General features: G+C 43.8%; 1 protein-coding gene across 3 annotated transcripts in view; it reads left to right on the top strand.

Moving 5' to 3' along the window:
• The window catches only part of ZSWIM8 (zinc finger SWIM-type containing 8), a 90,293-nt gene that overhangs the window by 50,715 nt on the left and 18,686 nt on the right, over positions 1–20,892 (top strand). Inside the window, exons 12-27 of one of the 3 annotated variants that reach the window (XM_065746485.1) lie at positions 785–964; positions 2,324–2,507; positions 3,060–3,158; positions 4,050–4,174; positions 5,408–5,639; positions 6,295–6,447; positions 7,296–7,518; positions 7,709–7,998; positions 8,439–8,662; positions 8,931–9,413; positions 10,006–10,174; positions 11,597–11,770; positions 13,091–13,210; positions 14,123–14,301; positions 15,618–15,827; positions 16,281–16,443. In XM_065746485.1, coding sequence (XP_065602557.1) covers positions 785–964; positions 2,324–2,507; positions 3,060–3,158; positions 4,050–4,174; positions 5,408–5,639; positions 6,295–6,447; positions 7,296–7,518; positions 7,709–7,998; positions 8,439–8,662; positions 8,931–9,413; positions 10,006–10,174; positions 11,597–11,770; positions 13,091–13,210; positions 14,123–14,301; positions 15,618–15,821 — 3,039 coding nt within the window. In that variant the 3' untranslated portion in view covers positions 15,822–15,827; positions 16,281–16,443. Of the gene's footprint in view, positions 1–784; positions 965–2,323; positions 2,508–3,059; positions 3,159–4,049; positions 4,175–5,407; positions 5,640–6,294; positions 6,448–7,295; positions 7,519–7,708; positions 7,999–8,438; positions 8,663–8,930; positions 9,414–10,005; positions 10,175–11,596; positions 11,771–13,090; positions 13,211–14,122; positions 14,302–15,617; positions 16,444–20,892 lie in introns of those variants that run through there. The other 2 variants (XM_065746486.1, XM_065746484.1) reach the window with 2 other exon arrangements.

Below are 20,892 nucleotides of genomic sequence, written 5' to 3' on the forward strand. Positions count from 1 at the left end.
GTCATTAATGTACCTGATCATTGTGCACATGTGAGGGAATAAAAAGGAGAAAGGATGTAAGAGGCCACTCAGCATGAATTTGAATTTTTAAGGAACTCTAGTGCTGTTACAAATTCCTCAGCTTGATTTGGTAAGAGTTGCAGCTCTTTTAGGAATCTGATTGGAATCTGGTTGAGCATCTGTTAAAAAGGATAAAACATCCTGTTTAACATAAATTTCAGAGAATGTCTTGTTTAAGAGATACCTGCTTCTATGTGCTATGAGATTATGCAGCAATGAAGTCTTGATTTTTTTGTGTAGATTTGTGCAGGTGACATACCTGTTTCATGTTTCTTCATCTTTTCTTAGTCTCCTACTAAGACAGGACTTTCCTACACTGGAAATGTTCTAAGGTTTGCTGTTTTAGAATACAGGATTGGACAGGAAAGAAAAAGGCATAAACTTTTGCAAAATCACTTGTAGTGGCACTAAGCAACCTTTACTGTATGGAAGGGTTCCCCTGAAAGGAACTAGGTGTGCAGCATCTGCTTGCACAGCATCAGTCCAGTAATGGACATGCGTGTCATCACAGGCCAACTCTTTATCGTGTTGTGCTGAGATGATATAAGGGGAGGAGTGCTGGTGATTAATAACCACTGGGATTTGTTATTCCTCAGCAAAGGAAATCACTTTTAAGTGTATTTTGTTATTCCGTTTCTTGATTATTGCAGAGAATAGGAGGGCAGGCATAGCATCATTTAGGATGCTTAGGAAAGCATCCTGTTGCAAATTCTTTGTCAAACAGGGCAAAAAGAACAAGGTGTCAACCAGCAAGCAAACATGGATGGCAACCAACACCTTGTCCAAAGCTGCTTTCCTGCTGACTGTATTGAGTGAGCGGCTGGAGTACCACAACCTGGCCTTCCGAATAGGAATGTTTGCTCTGGAGCTGCAGAGACCGCCTGCCTCTACCAAGGCACTGGAGGTACAAAACATTTTAGAGGCAGCATCCATGATCAGCATTATGCTGCTTGAATGCTTATGCTTATGGTTCCCATTTAAGTTCTCGAAGCTAGGTTGTACTTGGATGTGTTCTCTAAAAATTGCTTACGCTGAGGCAAGATGGGTTATCCACAAATCCCACACGTGTATTGATTTGCCAGAAACTTGATTAGAAATACCATTTCATGTGGGGTTATCTTCACTGGAAGGACAACCAGACATCAGTGCCAAAAGGTCTATGTTTTCACATGAAGCTAGAATCTTGAAAGTATTTAAGTGAGAATAGTATCTTTTATGAATATTTTATTTTAAATGGTGCAGTTTACTTCTTGTTGTCTTAAATATGTTTCCGTTTTGCTTGGCTAATCTTAGGGTTGGGGGGGGAAACAACCATTTGTAAACTGAATTGTCTATATTTGCATTGGTGAAATGGTTTGAAATGTATTTCTTAGGGTGTACTGCTGCAATTATTTCATGTTGGAAAATTGTTGCTCTTCCTGTTATTTCATTTGTTGGCACGTGAGCATGTGCGCAGTGCAGGTATATGGTTTTGGACTCTGCCTGGTTACTACTGGGCTTCCTGTTTAGAAAAGAGAAGTGCTCAGTTAAGACCTTGTCTATGTGATTTGCAGTCGCATTGCTTTGAATGCGGTGTTGAGTAGTCCCAAGAGATGCGTATTATTGCTAGTAATCCACCAAGTACACTTGTTACACTGATTATCTGTACTTCTTACAGTTTGATTACAAGATTGTGTGAGATTGGCAGTCACTAGCTACCTAAGCTGTTTCAGAGAAAACAATTACTTTCAAATTTTCAAAATGGAATGAATGCAGAAGTTGCACAGAGTATTAAAATGTAGTAGTCTTCATCCTTGTATGCTATGCTTGCTGCCACCCTATGCTTTTCTCTAGTGAATCTCTTTTGTGTCTAATGGGTGTGTTGCTTAGCTTAGCATTCTTTTTTTTCCTACAAGTAATCTCAAACACTTCTGATGTTCCTTTGAAAGCTTGAGGGTTACAATTGGAGTGAAAAAGGAGACTGTGTATAAATGTGTGTCAAGATCTGTATTAAACTTGAAAATCTGATCTTGCGTTGGCAACCCTGCCCATGATGCAGGGGTTAAAACCAGGTGGAAAGTGTAAGGTTTCCTCCAACCTAAGCTATTCTGTCATGATTCTATAATCTGTGTTCACTGAGGAAAGAATGGTAAAGATGGCTTGGGTGCTAAAAGCTGCTGTAATGCAACGAACCAATAAAAAAGCTATTGCCGTACATCATCATACATACAGGGAAAAATGGTGCTGATGGCAGCTTCTTCTGTTCCCTTGTGGATACTACCAGGTGAAGCTGGCATATCAGGAGTCTGAAATTGCAGCCCTCTTGAAGAAGATCCCCTTGGTCAGTAATGAGATGAATACTATTCGAGGAAGAGCTGAAGAACTGCGAGAAGGAACGTTATGTGATTATCGTCCTGTCCTGCCTCTCATGTTGGCTAGCTTTATATTTGATGTCCTGTGCACTCCAGGTACTGTCTGAATCGGCTTGAATATGCAAAGGGAATCTTCTGAGATCCCAGGTCTGGAGGGGTTTTCAAACAGAAAATGTCCATGGGATAATAACAACTTAATCTTGATTCTTCCCACGTTGTTGCTTGCTCTTGCTTCCATGTTGCTCTGGAGATACAAATTCTTTCTCCTTCTTTTTACAGTTGGAAGCAGCTGAAAACTTACTGTATATCAGCACTACTTGTGTGCTTTTGTAAGTGGTTAAAAAGATTGACTTCTACTATTATGATCATTATATTCAGAGGAAGATAATATAAGTGTAGGATTTGAAAAAAAGAAACCAACATCCTGAGATTAGATTACTTTCTTGACAATATTCCTGCCTGGTTAGGAGCCTTCTGAGTTTAGAGGGAGAAAAAGCAAAGAAAAACAAGATATTGTCTTTAAGCTGATACGAAGATTAGGAATAGGAACACAGGAAGCTCTGTAAATTCAGAAAGCTCTCAGAAACAGTTTTTACCCTGAGATCCTAGTTCTGAAAGCTAAGCGTTAATTCTCTTGTCTTCTTTCAGTGGTTTCTCCCACAGGCTGTAAACCCCCAAGTCATTATTGGACTAATGAAATGCCTGGAGATGAGGAGCTTGGCTTTGAAGCAGCTGTTGCTGCTCTTGGTAAGAATCTGTTACAAGAAAAGCTTTTTTTCATCCATGTTCTGCATCTTGCCTCATTTTGGGTGGTAAGAAGTGATAGCTTGTTCCAGTTTGGTACAGAAACGATGTGCTTGCATGGTTTGTCATAACTAAATGCAGAAAAGGTTTGAGGTGCCTTGGCAAAGCTGTAAAAAAAATGGAAGGGTGATATGGGACAGGAACTAATTGTGTCTTAGCTTTCTTTTTGTTCTTTTGTGATGGAAGATGTGCTATACATCTGATGAACAGTTTCAGAGAAAAATAAGGCAATCATTTCAGAAGAGGTTAGACAAGGATAGTGAAAGACTAGTGAAAGACTAGCAGAAGTACTCTAAGTGTGATCATGTAATTCAAGATCTTAGAATAATACCAAATTCCTACCTCACATTTATAACAACTTCAGCAACAAAGCAGTGGTTACATTGGCAGTAATGTACGCCTGCTTTAAAGCTGCATGCAAAATAGGGAATAGGAAGGGTTAAACAAGATCCGTCCTCTGTTGCCTCATCTCTGAAAGGACAAAGATGAGTTTTGGATGGAGTGGAAATGCTGACTTGTAGCATCTGCAAAAGCTGGAAAAGTTTGTTTCAGGATGGAGTTGTGGACATGTCTAACCTCTTTATGAGGCATAAAGATGGCACGTTCTGATCAGATTGCTCTGACAGTTGTAGTGTGTTTAGTATTTTGGGGACATACAGTAGCTCCTGTTTATTCATGACTTGTTTCTGAAGTTAACAGAAAAATAGGAAAACATCTTCTTTAGCCTGCCTATGAGGTGAATAAAATAGTCTGCAATGTATGTATGGTGGTAAGGATGCGGTGTAGTCCCATGGGCTTGCTTGTCTTTTCATCCCTCTCTTTTCTGGCGTGTAGGGATGAAGACAACTGTCAGTGAAGCAGAACATCCTCTGTTGTGTGAAGGCACTCGAAGGGAGAAAGGAGATCTGGCACTAGCCCTGATGCTTACTTACAAGGATGATCAGTCGAAGCTGAAGAAGGTGAGCCTCCCGTTAAAATGGGACATGGAGATGCAGTGTAAACCGTGGTTGTGTTTTGATGAATTTCAGAGTTCTTCCAGTGAGCATAAGTCACTATGTTGTGCACTGATGATTTGCAAGCACGTTTTCAGTTCTTATATTCTCTCACTGAGGCAAAATCTGACTGCACGTTATGTGTTGCCCTGGAAGAGGCACTCTAAACCAAAGGTTTCTTAAGCTCCAGCTGAGAGATGCTTTCTGATTGTAGTTAATGTTTTTACCTGGCTGCTAAAACAAGGCTTCTGTCCCAGAGGTTTTCATATGCACTGTATCTGTTGTATGGGAATTATATTTGTTGTGCTGCAGTGTTTTTTTTTTCTTAATTGCTCGCTTATTCTATATACAAGTTCAATCCACTTCTGCCTTAATGTCCCATGCAAGAGAGAGTACATCTCTGCTCCCATTTCATGACCCACAGAAAAAACTTATTCAAAACTGTTGAAGCTTCAAGGTTTTTGTTTATCTTTTTTATTCAGATACACTTCTACCAGTAAGAATACTGTTAGTCTATTTCTCTCACCTAAAGCAGGAGCTTTTATTATACTTTTCTCAGCTATGAGGATGAACAGGGAAGTTATGATATCAGTAATCTAAAAATAAGTGCTCTGTAGACCTGTGATATTCATTCCATGTGTAGAACAAAAAGTAGAATTGGACAAACACAAAAAAAGTGGTCAAGCTTAGTTTCCCAATTCTGTAATAAATAAGGTGAAGAAGATGTTATCATAGGTTGGTAGAAGGCAATTTCTCTAGTGTCTGAAAGGCTGAAGGGGCTTTGCCAGTTTCTCAGTAATTGTATGATGAAACTTAATGACTTAAACAAGAACATGTAATGAGAGTAAGTGAAGTCCTCTGTTCTGTCCTTGACATGGCAGAACTGCTTCTGTAATGTGAGTTTAGGTGCCTTTCAAGTGGAGGCAGTGCCTTTTTTAAAGTGAAAATAGGGTTATTACGGAGTACAAATGAACTGTTGCAGTCCAAGCCACATGGCTCTCAACTGTGCCTAGCTGATCTTCAGTGTGAGGGAGTACTGCCTTCTTTTGCTGAGTAAGCGTTTTCTTTTTTTCTCAGTTGAGTGGCATTTATAGTCTTCCAGGAAACTGGTGTGGTACTTTCCCACTCTTTATTAGTATAATGCCTGTTGTCTTACCTGCCTGAAAAACTCTTATATATTTTTTTTTCTTACTGTTAAAGATTTTAGACAAACTTCTGGACAGAGAGAGTCAAACTCACAAGCCTCAGACTCTGAGTTCCTTCTACTCTTCCAGCAAGCCTACAGTAACAAATCAAAAGTCTCCTTCCAAACATGCTGCCCAGTCCACTGCAGCTATCCAGCAGCTTCCAGGGGCTTCTGTCGCTCAGCAAACCGGTGTAAGCCCAGCAGTTCAGAGCAGTCCTGAGACCTTTGTGGAGAAGAGTTCACAGGGTAAGAGGTGATTTATAAAGGGTATCCTGAAACTCAGTGTAAAACCTGAACCGTGAATTTGCGTCTGTGTTGAATATTAGTCAGAATGATTTATGTTACCACCTGGCTGCTAGGTGGTTACTGGGGTGTCACTTCCTCCATCGTTTGTCTGAATCCCTTTCTGTGCACGTTGTTGCATAGAAATTCAAACTAATTTTCAGACTTTCCTGGCTTCAGCCAGCTGTGTTAGCCAGTTACAGTAAAATCACTATAATTCTATCTTTTAGGTTTATATCAGAGATGCAGTGTTCAAAAAGTTACAAACTGAGTCATTTGCGTTCATTCAAAGATAAATAACTAAGATTGTTGAAGGTCATTAGAGATAAATGGTATGATTTTCTTCGAGCTGTGCTTGCACTTTGGTTACAAGCTTTACGTACAGACAAATGGATGCTCACTTAACTCTTCTCATACAGATGAGTTATAGCTGAGGATAAATACAATAAAGTTAGGGTTGCTGGAGCATTTTTACTGTAAATCTTTGTCCAAACATAGTTGCAACAAATTTCCTGCTCACAAATACCCCTGTTTTTATAAAAATCTTGCATCTTTTAATGATTTTAGAGGTGCGGAAACAAATCATAATGTGTAGCTTGTCACTGTCCTGTTCATGCAGAGAGCTCTCAGAGGTCCCCCTGTGAGCCCGCCGGGGAATCCACTGTCTTGAAACAGGAGGGAAAGGTCCCCAGTCGTCTGGCCCTCGGGAACCGAGGTGGATACAATGGGCGATGCTGGGGTTCACCTGTCAGACAGAAGAAGAAACACACAGGTAGTAACTAGCACCTGGTGCTGTGCTGGGCACCACGCTGAGTTTCAGTTGTTCCCTTGTCTTTCATTCCACTTGTCAGCCTTTCCTATACTACAGGAGCAGTTGATTATCTCTGAGGTGTTTGGCATGGAGAAAAAGATTTTCATCCACAGATTTCCTCCTCTAATGAATTGTAATTTACCATGTGCATGCTTTTCTCACAGCAGTTATGTTCTGGGTAATGGATTAGATATCTGGAATAGAATGTTTGCTGTTCTCAGGGAGCAGAGCTCTGTGCTCCTGGGTCCAGAAACAAATTTAGAGGAGCTGCTGCCCGATAAGTTTCTCTTCAGAAGAATATAAGTTAGAGGCTGAGGATGTGGATAACCTTTGTGTACATTGTGCAGTAAATACCAGAAGGGCATAAGTAGAACTTGAATTTGTATGTATATTTGCATCGTTACTGTATTCTGCCATAAAGCTTAGCAGATGGAGTGAGTGGCTGGGATATGGTGTGAGAGAGAAAATAAAGATGCATCGTTCTCAGACTTTTCTGCTTTTTAATCCTAAAACCAAGTAAGAGAGCAGTGGAACAGGCTGCCCAGAGAGGTTGTGGAATCTTCTTTGGAGATGTTCAAGACCCACCTGGATGCCTGCCTGTGCAACCTGGTCTAGGGAGCTGCTTTGGCAGGAGGGTTGGAATTAGATGATCTCAAGAGATCCCTTCCAACCCCTACAATTCTGTGCCCAGACTGACTGATCTCTTTCAGTTTGCAGTTTAAATTCTCACTGACGTGACTGGTCTTAGGACTGTCAGTGACCCATGAGGTGTACCTGCTGACATTACTGTGTGTGTTTTGGTGTTGTAGGCATGGCTAGTATTGACAGCAGTGCTCCTGAAACTACCTCTGACAGTTCTCCAACACTCAGTCGGCGTCCTCTACGTGGGGGATGGGCAACAACATCCTGGGGCAGAGGACAAGACAGTGACAGTATCAGCAGTTCTTCAAGTGATTCACTGGGATCTTCCTCTTCCAGTGGCAGCAGGAGAGCCAGTGGGGGAGCTCGTGCAAAAACTGTGGAAGTTGGCAGGTAATGAATAGTACATGATGCATAGAAGCAGCCTTCCCTGATGTTGGGGAAATAGCATATGTGCATCAGGAAGTACTTTCCTGGGAGGGTTTCTTTGTTTCCTCTGGACCCTAAATATAGAAACTTTACACCTGAGCTAGAGAACTTGGAGTACCGTTGCTGTCTGAAAATTTCCTCTTATTTTTTCTAGGTATAAAGGGAGGCGGCTGGAGAGCCATGCTCCTCATGTCCCAAACCAGCCTTCAGAGGCAGCTGCCCACTTCTACTTTGAACTGGCCAAAACAGTCCTTATCAAAGCTGGTGGAAACAGCAGTACCTCCATCTTCACCCACCCTTCCTCCAGTGGTGGGCACCAGGGACCACACCGCAACCTTCACCTCTGCGCCTTTGAGATTGGGCTGTATGCACTAGGGCTGCACAACTTTGTGTCTCCCAACTGGCTCTCTCGAACTTACTCCTCCCATGTCTCCTGGATCACAGGTTACAGCAGAACATAACTGGGAGGCTGGCTTTTGGGCAGGAAGGGGGGGGGGGTGAACTTATTCCCAAACCTGATGATGCGGTGGTAGTCATGTAAGGCACAGATGGCAACAGCACAGGCTAAGCACCAGTGACTTGCACGGTGTTTTGTTTCAGTGCTCAAGAGCCATAGACCCTTCGAAGTTCCTCTCACTGCCTCAAATACATCTTTAGCTTCACTTTGATAATGATACCCTCACTCACTGCTTGCTTATTAAGGCCTCTTCCCTGTTCTGTGTTTTGGGAGGAAGAGCCTTATATTTGATTTGCAGCCTAAAGAGAGCAGCAGTGCTCTGACACTGTGACTGAAGAAAGCGATGAGTTCACCTCACGTGTAAGGAAAGTTGACATGAACTCCTTTGAGCGTGGTCAGTAGTGTGATTCTTCTCTTCTACTCTTAGGGCAGGCCATGGAGATTGGTAGTGCAGCCCTGAACATCTTAGTGGAGTGTTGGGATGGACATCTGACCCCCCCAGAGGTGGCATCATTGGCAGACAGAGCCTCACGGGCCAGAGACTCCAACATGGTGCGGGCAGCTGCTGAATTGGCACTCAGCTGCCTGCCCCATGCCCATGCCCTAAACCCAAATGAGATCCAGAGGGCTCTGGTGCAGTGTAAAGAACAGGTGAGTGTTGAATGGGGGGTACTTAGCTGACACAAGTTGGTATCCAGCCAACCTCCCTGCTACCGAGCAGCCCTCAGTCTCAGTTCTGCAGATCTGTCTTTCATGAATAGCTCTGGCTGTTCTGCTGCATAGTTGTGATCTAGCTGCTTACAATAGCATCACTCATTTAGTATAAGAGTCTTATACTTTTCTCCTGTTGTAGTTTGCCTTCTTGTGTTCCTTTTCCTTCACTCTTTGCTTCTGTTTTTTTTTTCTCCTCTGCCTTCAGGATAATCTGATGCTGGAAAAGGCCTGTATGGCAGTAGAAGAGGCAGCCAAGGGAGGTGGCGTGTACCCAGAAGTTCTCTTTGAAGTAGCTCACCAGTGGTACTGGCTTTACGAACAGATTGTTGGTGGGACTCCAGCCCAGAGAGAAGGTGCCACTGGCTGCAGCGCCAGCGGTGCACGGGCCGCCTCAGAAGCAGCACGTGGGTTGACAGACAACCGGGTGACCTCTGAGCCAACCACTGTAACAGTGGCAGCTGCAGTGACCGCAGCAGCAACGGTCGTGCCAGTGATCTCTATGGGCTCAACCATGTACCAGCAGCATACAATGGCAGGACCGACAATGGCACATACACACACCCAAGGCCTCCACCCTTACACCACCCTCCAGACTCACATTCCCTGTAATCCCCAGTATATTGGACACACTATTCAGCACATGCCACGTCCAGCTGTCTTCCCGGTGCCTGGCTCAGCGTACCCACAGGTGAGTCTTACCTGTAGCTTGCTCATTTACAGAAATTTTGTGTAACTGCTTCCAGAGGTTGAGTGTGTCTAGCTGGAGAGAGCGTGGCACTGTTATGCTGTGTTTTGAGATCTACCTTATGTATCCACTTACTGGTTTGTGATGCCTACTTCGACCCTCCAGCTCAGCCTTTCAGCTGATGAAGGGCCTTCTGTAGGTACATGTAAAGCCTTGAAAGAATATAAAAATATTAATAGGTTTTGATTTTTATTACTGTACAGTTTTTCAGAACACATGCTATGTACTTGAGAGGAGCCTTGTCATCTTGAGACTAAATAGAGACTACAAAGGGAAACAAAGGTTATTTTAACCTCTGCCTACTTATGGAAGTTCTTGGAATGTTTTTGTGCAAAGTGATCAGATTTAAATGGAGGAGGAACAAGCAGTTGCAATAGTCGTGTGGTGCAAGGTAGTTACTGCGCTGCTTCTTGCTATGCTTCCTCCTTGTAATTGGGCCTTCCACGCTTTGCAGTTAGTGTGGGGACATCATATCTTGGACTTGGAAATGGTGAGATACAGTGTGGCATGACCATTGTTTGTTCTTCTGTTTTAGAGCGTCCATCCAGCATTCATAGGAGCGCAGTACCCCTACTCAGTAACAACGCCGTCGTTGGCAGCCACAGCAGTGTCGTTCCCTGGCGTGCCCGTCCCGTCCATGACACAGATAGCAGTGCATCCCTACCACAGTGAAACAGGACTGTCACTGTCTTCCAATGTAGCGAGTAAGTGTTGTAGCTCTGCGCTGTGCGTAGCGTAGGTTTGCTGCTGTGTCTCTCCTAGCTGTACCCCTCCGAGTCCTGCTCCTTACCTGCACTGCTTGGGGCAAGAGTTCTTGCTCTGAACTCTGACCAAATCCACCTCAGCCTAAAACTGCCTGCTCAGTGGTACTGGGATTTGTAGTGGGGCCTGAGTCAGCTAGTGGAGCTATAATTGTCGTCTGGATAAATGTGCAGTATTTGAGATTATTTTCAACTCTCAGATTTCAATTTCTTGGACCTCCTGGCTTTCTGCCCTATAACTTACTTGAAGTTTTAGCCCTCAACAGCCGCTCTTTAGGACAAAATGAACGCAGATGATCTTGAGCAGACTGGTAACTACTCTAGGAGAGTGTGCAGGGAGCGGACAGTAGCAGAAATAGATATTGGAGTCATCCAGTGCCTGAAATGTAGAACTTCTGTAGGGTGGACAGGTGTTTTGTCAGAATTCCATCAAGGCTGAATGATTGCTTACCTGTTGTGTTGGGGCTAGAACAGTGGTGAGACCCTCCAAGCAGTATGCAGCACTGGAATAGCTGCTGCTGACTGAGTTGTTAACTGTTTACTCGTGCTAAAGCATTTAAATAACAAAAGGAAAAAACAAACCCACCCTTTCCAGTTGCTGTTGTTTAAGGCTTTCAGAAGCTTCTACTTTCAGTTCTTAAAATAGTGACTTGCTGTTCCTGAAGTACATAGCCACGTGGTGACAACCAAGCTCTGGTATCATTTCAGTTCATTCTTGTGGGTTATTCTCTGTGGCCAGATGTTAAACGTAGCATGGATTTTGCCCCACTTTGTGGATCATTTGGCACTGTGTGTCTGCTTGGCTGAGGAGGTGAGACAGGTCTGCCCTGGGGAGAATATTGTTCTCAGGTATTCAGCTATTCACTAAGAAATGTTAAAAAAAAAAAACAAACCAAAACAATACAAAAAATTCCTCTCCATACATTTCTTGAGAGACAGAGATTAGCTTGAGTCCCGTGTCAGAATACAGCTTACTGAATGAATGTTAACTGCTGTCTATACAAGCTTATGTGGTACAGTATAATGGGTTTTCCTGTGATTTCTCTTGCCTGTATTAGTTCAGTGTCTGAAGAGGACACAATCTTCTCAAGTTTCCTTGCTGTTTTTACTGTACATACCTGCTGCCAAGGTGTGCAGCAGCAGTTCTTCATGAGAGTCAACTGGCTGCTAGCCTCTAGTAACCCTCTTCCCACATAGTCATAGGTGATATAGAGCCTGGGGAACTTTGCAATGTGTTTTAGTTGTCCTTGTTTTTTGGTTTCTGTATTCTTTTATGGAGGGTAATAAAACAATACATTGGCCCAAGTAAAACTTCTCTTAGGCTTTGATTAGTGAGTCCTAATACTGCTGTTTTGCTCTCTTCAGTAGGAAGTGTCCATGCAGGATCAACGTTTCCAGCGATTCAGGGGGCTTCCTTGACATCTCTGTCCTCACAGCCCAACTCCCTTGTTACAGGGGGGTTTCCTGCTGAGGATGAGCAGCACAGTCAGCCTGTGAGCCCCCAGGGTCTGCACTACCTCCACTCCGCATACCAAGTTGGTAAGACAGCCAAGTGGATTTCTGTGCCCCCCTTGAGAAGGATTCAGGGCAGGGCTACAGGTTTTTACTGTTTGGAAACTTGCTACTGCACTTGTTGGGGAGGATGGTATCCTAGCTATGTGGGGAAAGCCAGTTCGTGGTCACATATGGAGGTTAAATTGTTGAGAGCTGTGGGAGTAAAAGAGAAAGCTAAGTGGGTTAGTAAAAGGGAAGAGGCTTGCCCTTCTGCTACTGTATTGTAGGGAGCCTCGATAGGGCTCTGTGGAGGTGGCTGTGGAAAGAAGATCAGTTTGTGCTGCTCATGGGTGGTGCGGGCACACCTCTTTTAATAACATCAGTTGAGTCTTCACGTGCACAGAGGCATGTTTCCTGTGTCTCTCCTGCCAGGCTGTTGAATACTGTCATAAAGTGTGCGTAAGTAATTAGTATTCCTTTCTCAGTTACACTAGTTATGAGGAAATAGAGTCCGTGCCTGAAATTACTATTGTACAAGGATATCAGTTCTGGGGTTTGTGGGGTGAGTGTAGGCTGCAGTAAGCTATTCCTATATAGTGAAAGTCCAACAGAGCAGGTACTTGGGGAGGGAGGAGGTAGTCTCCTAAGATAAGAAAAGCCATTGCAGGGCAGCAAAGAAAGAGAAACAGCAAGAAATTGAAGAAAGACTGTCTGAAGATTGCCTGAGTTTTTTACGTAGAAAGCCAGAAAAGTACTTGTCAGGAAGGGGTGCAGATGTTCATGGGAAGCATCAAAGGGATAAGTAGTAAGCTATGAAAGGCATTTTAATAGCCTGATTAACAGACAGGGAGATGGGGGAAGAGGGTCTGGAAGATCAAAACAGACTTTTTGCATCACATAGCTCCTGTTAGTATTTTAAAACTGTTTAAAATGGAGAACTTGTGTGAAGAGCTGTAGTGGAATTAAGGATAAGTTTGCAAATCGATGCTGCTGCTGCTCCCTGTTGGCCTGTTGTCTTTGCAGCTAAGTAGTTTGATTTAGGTAGCCTCTCTGTTGCAAAATTTGAAGCTATCTGTTGCTTTCAGGATATCTTTTGTCTGTCTTTGGGACTTAATCCTGCTGTAGATCTAGCAGTGTCTCTGTGCAGCTCTGGTGGAGTGTGATAGCTGAGCAGATTTTCCAGTCTGGAGCAGATCCAGCTGCTTCCTTTGGTGACAGCCTCCAAGATGGACTTTTTGTTTCTCTGTGGACTCTTTGCAGCTAGGGAATTTTCTGCTGATGAAGGGCAGGCCAGTGAGGTAGCGTTGCAGTGAATGAAGTCCTGGGCTAAAGTGCTGCTTGACTCTGGCTGCTCCTCTCTCACAGGGATGCTGGCTCTGGAGATGCTTGGCCGAAGAACTCAGAGCGATCATCCCAACAACTTCTCCCGCAGCCCACCCTACACAGAGGATGTAAAATGGCTCCTTGGGTTGGCTGCAAAGCTAGGTAAGACCCAGAACAGTAATCCATCTTCTGGCATTTGGACTACGAAGGGTGGGGGAAAAGCTCTTCTAAAAGTGAAACTTGAAAGACTGGGTGAGGCTGGTTCCTGATCTCATTTCTGAGCATTTTTCAAAAGATCCCTGCTGCTCTTTCATCCAGGCAGTTGTTCCATTTCTGGGTTCTCTAAGCATGCTGTTGAATTTCGAGGTGCTTAAAAGTGCATGGGATTGGACAGGGCTCAGGCCTTCCATTCTATAACAGTAACCTTTTCCCTTTTCATTACTCTGTAAATGTTTCTCTTTTCTTTGTGTGCATTTATTCTTTCTATGAAGACCTTCTATAGGAATAGGTGCTCAGACCACCAAGTGTTTTTTTTTGTTGTTGTTTTCTTTTAGTTATGCTTTGATCTTGGGTCTTCTTTATCATCTCGTTTTTTAATCCTTTCATCAGTAGCAAAAGGTTAAAAACAACTCTACGCAGAGCCTACCTTGGTGGCATGACTTCTGCTACTGTTAGCAAAGCTCCAATGTAGTGGGGAAGCCTTAATCTCTCTCCAGTATCCACAAGACCTGGGTGCAGTTGCTTCCTAGATGAGCAGACAAGGAGTGGGAGAAGGTGCAGTGTATTCTTGTCTCTGTAGTTACCCTGTCCCATCAGTTTTCTTTCAAATCTTTTTAAAAGACAGGTGAACAGGAAATATCACTGTCTGAAGTAGTACCTGGTCTGTCCTCAGGTTTGATGGATTTATCAGAATAACTGCTTGTCCCTATAAGTTCAGTAGGCTCTCCATGAAGCTGCTGGAGGATATACTACAGTGAGAAAATGATGCTTTAAGTCCAGGTTCTTCCTGGAATGCGCCTAATTTCTTGAGTGCCTTTTACCTCAACGCTGTTGTTCTGACTTCTTCCTGTGCAGGTGTAAACTACGTGCATCAGTTTTGTGTCGGTGCAGCCAAGGGAGTGCTGAACCCTTTTGTGCTGCAGGATATCATCATGGAAGCTTTACAGAGGCTCAACCCTGCCCATGTGCACAACCACCTGCGCACCCCAGCCTTCCACCAGCTGGTACAGAGGTGCCAGCAGGTCTACTTGCAGGTAACGTGTGGTGTGTCTCCCTGCCTGTTGGAGCACTGCCTGCCCTGTGGGTACTGCCTGAGTGTGTGTGTGCGTGTGGAGAAGCCTTTGCTATCATGAGCTGATCTGATCTATTGCCTGATGCAGAAAGGCACAAAGGGACTCAGATAGGCATTGCTTGCCTTTATGGAGGCTGCTTACAAAAGACCACATTGCACTCGTTCTTCTAAGGTCTCTCGTCTCTGGTGCTCGCTATACAGGATGGAGATGGTCCCTGTTCTTTTGCTTTCTCACTCTAAATGTTAACCCATGCCTTTTAACTTCTGTACTGTTTTTTTGCTACGTTTTCAAGCTGTTTTATTCTCTCCTTATTTTTGGTCTTTTAATTCTCTCCTTATTTGTAGTCTGTCTGCCTCATAACAGAGTCCTGTTATGGCTGGCTGATGTGCCAGTGCTGGCATTTATAGCAGGAGTGGCTTAGTCACCCACCAGTACAGATGAGATGCCTCAGGATTTATTGAAAATGGTACAGATGTGTTTCTGTGAGCAGGCTGCCTGTTTCTTAAACCAGTATAAACAGGATCCTCGTGTGCTTCTCTTGAAAGGGTGATTCTGCAGACATACTGTCCAGGTTGGGTTAACTGTCCCATCACCTGGATGACGTTCCTGGGAAGTGACAGCTTCTTTACTTGAGCTTTTTTTCCTGGGCTCCATGAGAGAAACAGATTTCTTAAAGACTGGACTTTTAGTTTTGGGGCCTTAGTTGAGGGAAGTGCTGATGGGAAGAGATGTGTGCTAGCCCTGGAGAAATGCTGTAGCAACTTAGTGCAAGCCTTACTCCTACCCTTAGTGGTAAACAAGCCTTACTCCTTACTTTGCCCCTTAGTGAAGGTGTCCATGAACATGCTGGGTCCCTGTGTACAACCTGCAGAATACCTGGTGTAGGGAACCTGCTTTGGCAGGGGGGTTGGACTCGATGATCTCTTGAGGTCCTTTCCACCCCCTATGATTCTGTGACTCTATGATTCTATGAATAAATAGCATGAGGGTTCGTTGCTGATGGTTGACGGAGAAGGGCTCTAGCCAACCCTTTTGCTCTGTGCTGTGCCACTGTCTGTTGTTCACGAAGGACAGAACGAACACCTGCAGATACTGGCAGTTGCCTTGGCCTGCTTTTTGAGCTAACCGTCCTGTCAGAATCTCTGGATCCTACGACCTCCCCTGGGGTAGCAGAACTGTGTGATATATCACCTCCAGAGCTCGAGTCCTGTCGAAACTGTCAGCAGCATGAAGGTGGTGAGCAAATACCTTAAGGCTTTTTCCCTGTTCCCATCCAGTACATCCATTACCGGCTGATCCATCTTGCTCCAGCTGACTACGATGACTTTGTGAATGCCATCCGCAGCGCCAGAAGCGCCTTCTGCCTGACTCCCGTGGGCGTGATGCAGTTTAACGATATTCTTCAGAACCTGAAGCGTGGCAAGCAGACAAAGGATCTGTGGCAAAGGGTATCCCTGGAAATGACCACCTTCTCACCGTGACAGCAGGTGGAGCTCCACACAACCCTTTGCTCTGCGTAGTTGTAGTTCCATTTACACCATCCTTCCTTCTGGTGTCTTTATTTTAGTTTTAACTTGTTGGAAACCACTGATCTGATGTATTTATATCATGACATTCCTCTCCAGCACTGTTGCGTGTTGGTGCTCTGCTTTGCTCGCTCTTCTTCCACCTTCCCAGTGGGCTACAGGCTTCAGAAGCATCAGGAAATGAGAAGGAAGTTGAGCTGGCTGCCCTGTGGTGTAGTCATTGCTTTTTTCCCTGAGCCCCTGGAGGCTGTCCTGCGAGCAGTTTGCAGGGTGATTGCGCATGTGTTTGAGGGGTGGGGGAGTCTGTCTTAAATATTTATTTTGGCATTTATAAATATGTAAACTTTTTTTTTTTTTTTTTTTTTTTAATGTATGGGCTTCTCTTACTCCACGTACCATCTCCTGACGGGAGAGGCTGGGACTGCGGTGCACAGTCAGTGCTCCCTCCATTCCTTTCAGCACCTTCCTGCTGAGAGAAGCTGAGACTGGAGTAGCAGGGCCAGGGCCAGGGCCACCTCTGCAGCTTTCTGCAGCAGCTGCTGAGGGCAGAGGATGGAGCTTGGGCAAGGTCCAAGACTGCCCCCGAGCTGCCTGGCAACCGCCAGAAGTGAAAGAGCCAGGCTCTTTCTCAAGAGTGTCCCTCGCCGGACACTGCTGGCTCTTAGGATGTTTTGATCCTGGTTGTTTGGAGTTGTACAATCTTGTTTCCTTTGGCTGGGGTATTACTCTCCTGTAATCAGTTTCTTATCCCTTGTCTTCTTGTTTCCTGATTAAACACTTGTTTTCTTAGACTGACTCTCTCTTTCTCTCTGCTGTGATGCTGACATTCTGATGGAAGTGGCAAACCGTGTGTCAGTGGGAGCTCCTGTGAGTGCTGTGCAGTCGAAGATTCACTGGGGAATAGCAACTAGCATGAGGCAGGTGGCCAGAACTTTTACACAAGCTGTGACCCAGAAGTTTCTTGTCTGGTTGCGCTCTGTGGATGCCATACCTCTGCAGATGCTGAGGACTGCACTGACTGGGTGGCTGATGGGTGTGAGCTGAGCTGGTGGAAAGCCTGGGCCATCCCAGTACGGTGTCTGCAGGAAGGCCACTGGCTTCCTCTTGCGCTCTGGACATTGTGTGTTAACGTGGAGCTTTGTATTTCCAGAGCTTTGTGCAGAACCAGAACTGCTCGCACTTGATGTAATTGCTAAAGATGAGCACTCTGGTCCTGTGAGTTGTGAGAGGTGTTTGGACTACCCCATTTTCTGTTGCAGAAAATTAATTTTAGAAAGCTTTTGTTTTTATGCCAAGGAAATTTACAAGGCTAATGCCATCCCTAGGAAGTACAGATATTTCTTCTTTTTTTTTTTAACGTCACAATTAGAGGTTTGATATATGTTAAGAACCTCAATGTCTCAATAGTAATATATTTTGCTACTTACTTGGGTTTAGCCAATGACAATAGAAAGGTTTCAGTTTTTGCAAGCTAGAAGTGTATGCTTGTTTTGTATTTTCAATGATATTCTTAAGAAAATGAGCAAAGTAACTCACAAGCATAAGACAAAGATAAGTATACTCCTTTGGTCTGACTTCATGTGCTGCACAGGCCAAGAAGTGTGTCTGAGATTCCTCTTAATTCTGACTGTTCAACAGTAACTATTTAAAGGTCTCCTTGCAACCCTTTGTATACCTCCATCGTGTGTTCTGCTGTCTGGTTATGTGCTAATCATAAATGCCAATGAGTGTAAGAATGTGTTAAGTTTTGTGGTTTTTAAGCTAACTCAGTATTGGTTGTGAGCTGCCTGTTAGTGAGAAGTCCAGGCCTCTGAAAGGACCTGGCACACCTCTGGCAAGTCTGGGTTCCTGGACCACTTTGTGCCCTTTGGTGCTCACATGTTCAGGGCTGGGAAAGGAGTTAGGAGGAGAAAAATGTCTGTTTTCTAATAAAGTTTAATCTTTTCCTTTCCATTGTTTATGGAGAACAATTAAGGGTAGAGAAGAGAGCATCTTCTAGAAGGAAAGAAGCAGAAGAAAATGGGCAAGAAAGCTGGATGTTTTCAGTACCAGGACACATCCTGTAAGAGTTGTCTTCTAGCAGCTGCGGGGCCCAAACAGAGGAAGAACCAGGGAATCACACCTCAGGCTGACGTTGACTGAACAAGCAGCTCAGTGGTCTGAGGCACAGGTCAGTAGTTTTGTGAGTTTCCAGACTTCTTTCTGAAAACTAGAGCACTCAGGGAGCTGTGTGGAGGGGCTGCTTTGTCATTTATTCAGACCTATCAGAACTTTCCTCATCCTGGATCTTTAGATCTATTAATGTGATATTCTTCCTGAGCCATAGAAATGTATCTGAACAAGGACAGGAAGAGACCGAGAAAGGAGATGCATTTTTCCTGCTACTTGCCTGGAAGGTTCTTGAGGTAATCTTTATTTTATAAGAGATGATTGTGACTAAAGAAGCATTAGTTTACCATAATTTAGAGATAAATGAAATCCAATACAGTCTTGTTAGTTTGGTCACTGTTCCAGACACGAGGAAGGTACTTAGGCTCAGAAATTCTGAAGACACTTCAGCAGAGAACCTGTGAAAGAGCAGAGGTCATAGCTGCCTCAGCTTCCCTTTGAGTTTCTGTTAGCTCATGTGTTTTTTCATATGAAGTAAATGGTCTCCAGGGTTATCACCCTCATCAGCAGCACTTGGTGGCTGTAGTGAAGACTGTCTGCCATAGCAGCTGGCCGCTTTAGAGCCCTTCTAGCACAGAATGTCTTTTATATAGCTGAGAAGCTGCTTTCTTGGGTTGGAGACTACTGGTTCACAGCACTAATAGCTACAGCTATTTGGATAAGGCCTAGCCCCCAGAGGCACAAAGATGGATGAAATTCTGGAATGCATGACCTTGCAGTTGGTTACTGTCACATTTGCTAGCATCTAATTCACTGTCTGTTCTTTGGAGGCAAGAGGAACGAGATGTTTAGATTGTACTTCATGTGTCCTTTGTTCACAGTGACTTTCTTTGACTTGCTAGATTTATTTCCTCGTGTGATCAGAGGAAATAGGTTTCTTCCCTGGAGAAGTTAATGGTCATCTAGTGTCTTTTCCACTTGTGTATATCTGGTCTTATAAATAAAGCTGTTTCTAGGACAGCAGTGTATCTAAACTTAATCTTTTGATTCCTGCATAGTTTCTCAGTCTTTAGAGGTGGTAGTACCTTGACTTTAGAAAAGCTGATAGATATGCCAAAGTAACATCTGGATTCTTGGCTATTTGGGTCATCAGAAGGAATGTTTTGATTTAGCTCTTATGCAGTGGATAAAATAAAGGCTTCAGTCATTGCTTGGAACACGTCTCTTGATACAGATGCAGCCTTCTTCTGTAAACATCAGGTACCTCAGCCTTTGAGAAGTCCTGCTTCCCTTCCCCCTTCTGTAGGGAAGTGCACAGGACATACTCACCTACAACCATCTTTCCTGCCTGTTGAAGTTTTCCTTTTGGAAGCCTTTTCCAGGAGTATGATGCAGGAGGCCATGACTTGCCTTTAGATTTCAGCATCTTTACAGCCAGTGTACAATCAGAGTTGTCATCTGATGAATAACATGCCTAACAGGCAGGGCTACAGTTAGCTGAAAAGTGTGTTTCTTTCCAATTTTTCTTTCATTAGTATTTATTTAGGATATACATTTTCCTTCTCTGAGAAAACCTCAACAGAAACAACCTCATAGGAGCACTCTGAACCTAAATTGTTGGGATTTTTTGGGGGTGGGGGTTTTGTTTTTAATCAAGCTTAGCTCATTTAGATGCCTTGGCCACTGCTACATCATGCTAAAGAACCGTGAAGAATTCTGCACCAGAAGTGGAGTCGGCAAGGTCCGTGTGTGTGACATTTAATACCACATCCTGGTATAAAGAAGTTAGCAATGTGCAATGTGGCATAAATTTGAAGTAATTTTCTGTAAGACTTGGAAAAGTTGTTTTTTGGCTTTGTTTTTCTTGTCCAGGAATTGAGGAAAGGGCACGGTGTTAAAATGAAGTTTCCAGGATGCACTTTTGGGATATATTGCAAAAACAGTAAGCTGTTGATGACTTTTTAAAAAAACAGAAACTGAAAAATTAAAAATGCAGGTCAGGCTAGCACCACTTCACTTAACTATAAAAATATATACATACCTTTTATGGCCACAACTGTTGTATGACTTTGCTTTTAATCCATCCCCAATGATAGCATGAACTGCTCTCAACTACAGTGTATTTAGAATATTGTTTTTTCTCTGTGTCCTAATTAGTGCTTCACATGATGTGATTATGGTAAAATAACAAGAGGATCTTTCTGAAATGCTACCATTTTTGTTTACTACCTCTCCTTTCACTTCTCAGCACAATTTCAATGTGGATTTTGATCTTCATTCCACTTCCTGCTCACATTTTGAACTTGAGCTTGGGGGCAGGGTGGGCAACTGCTCCTATCAGAGAGCATCGTTAATCTGTGAAAACTGCAAGTGCAGTCTGGGGATATTCTGTGCTAGGGTTTCAGCTTGAGCCTGTCATGAGTTAAAGCTTTTTTCTCAGGGCTAACTGCCAAATACAAGCTTTGTGAGCTGTCACAAGGTAACTCCAGTGCTGTATATTGTTAATTGTTGGTATAACAACAGTGTCTGTGCTCTGTAAGCAATTGTTCTCTTGCTGATTTGCTTGTTTGCAGTTATAGCATAACTACTTAATGCTGTACAGTCTGCACTGCACAATTACTCTGTTGCCACTAAGGGCATGATGGACTATTAAGGGTCTGGGGTCGAAATGCTAACAATGCATTAAAATCTATTGTGTATAGTACATGTGCACAGAGGTGGAATGGTCTTCCATAACTTTCTCTGGTTTCATGCTTCAGTTTGTCTTGTTTAAGTAAGTAAGTCACATGGGAGTACACTGTTGTTCAGCATGCTGGGGCTATACGGGCAGCAGTTGTGCCGTAGTGTCAACACGCTGCTGTAAATCCTGACGTGCACCTTTTCCAATACTTGACAGGGTTCTGAGAACGGTCTGATC

The sequence above is a fragment of the Cyrtonyx montezumae genome, unplaced genomic scaffold, assembly GCF_038088225.1.
Source record: "Cyrtonyx montezumae isolate F1298 unplaced genomic scaffold, pur_monq_1.0 scaffold_4, whole genome shotgun sequence".
Taxonomy (NCBI): Eukaryota; Metazoa; Chordata; class Aves; order Galliformes; family Odontophoridae; genus Cyrtonyx; species Cyrtonyx montezumae.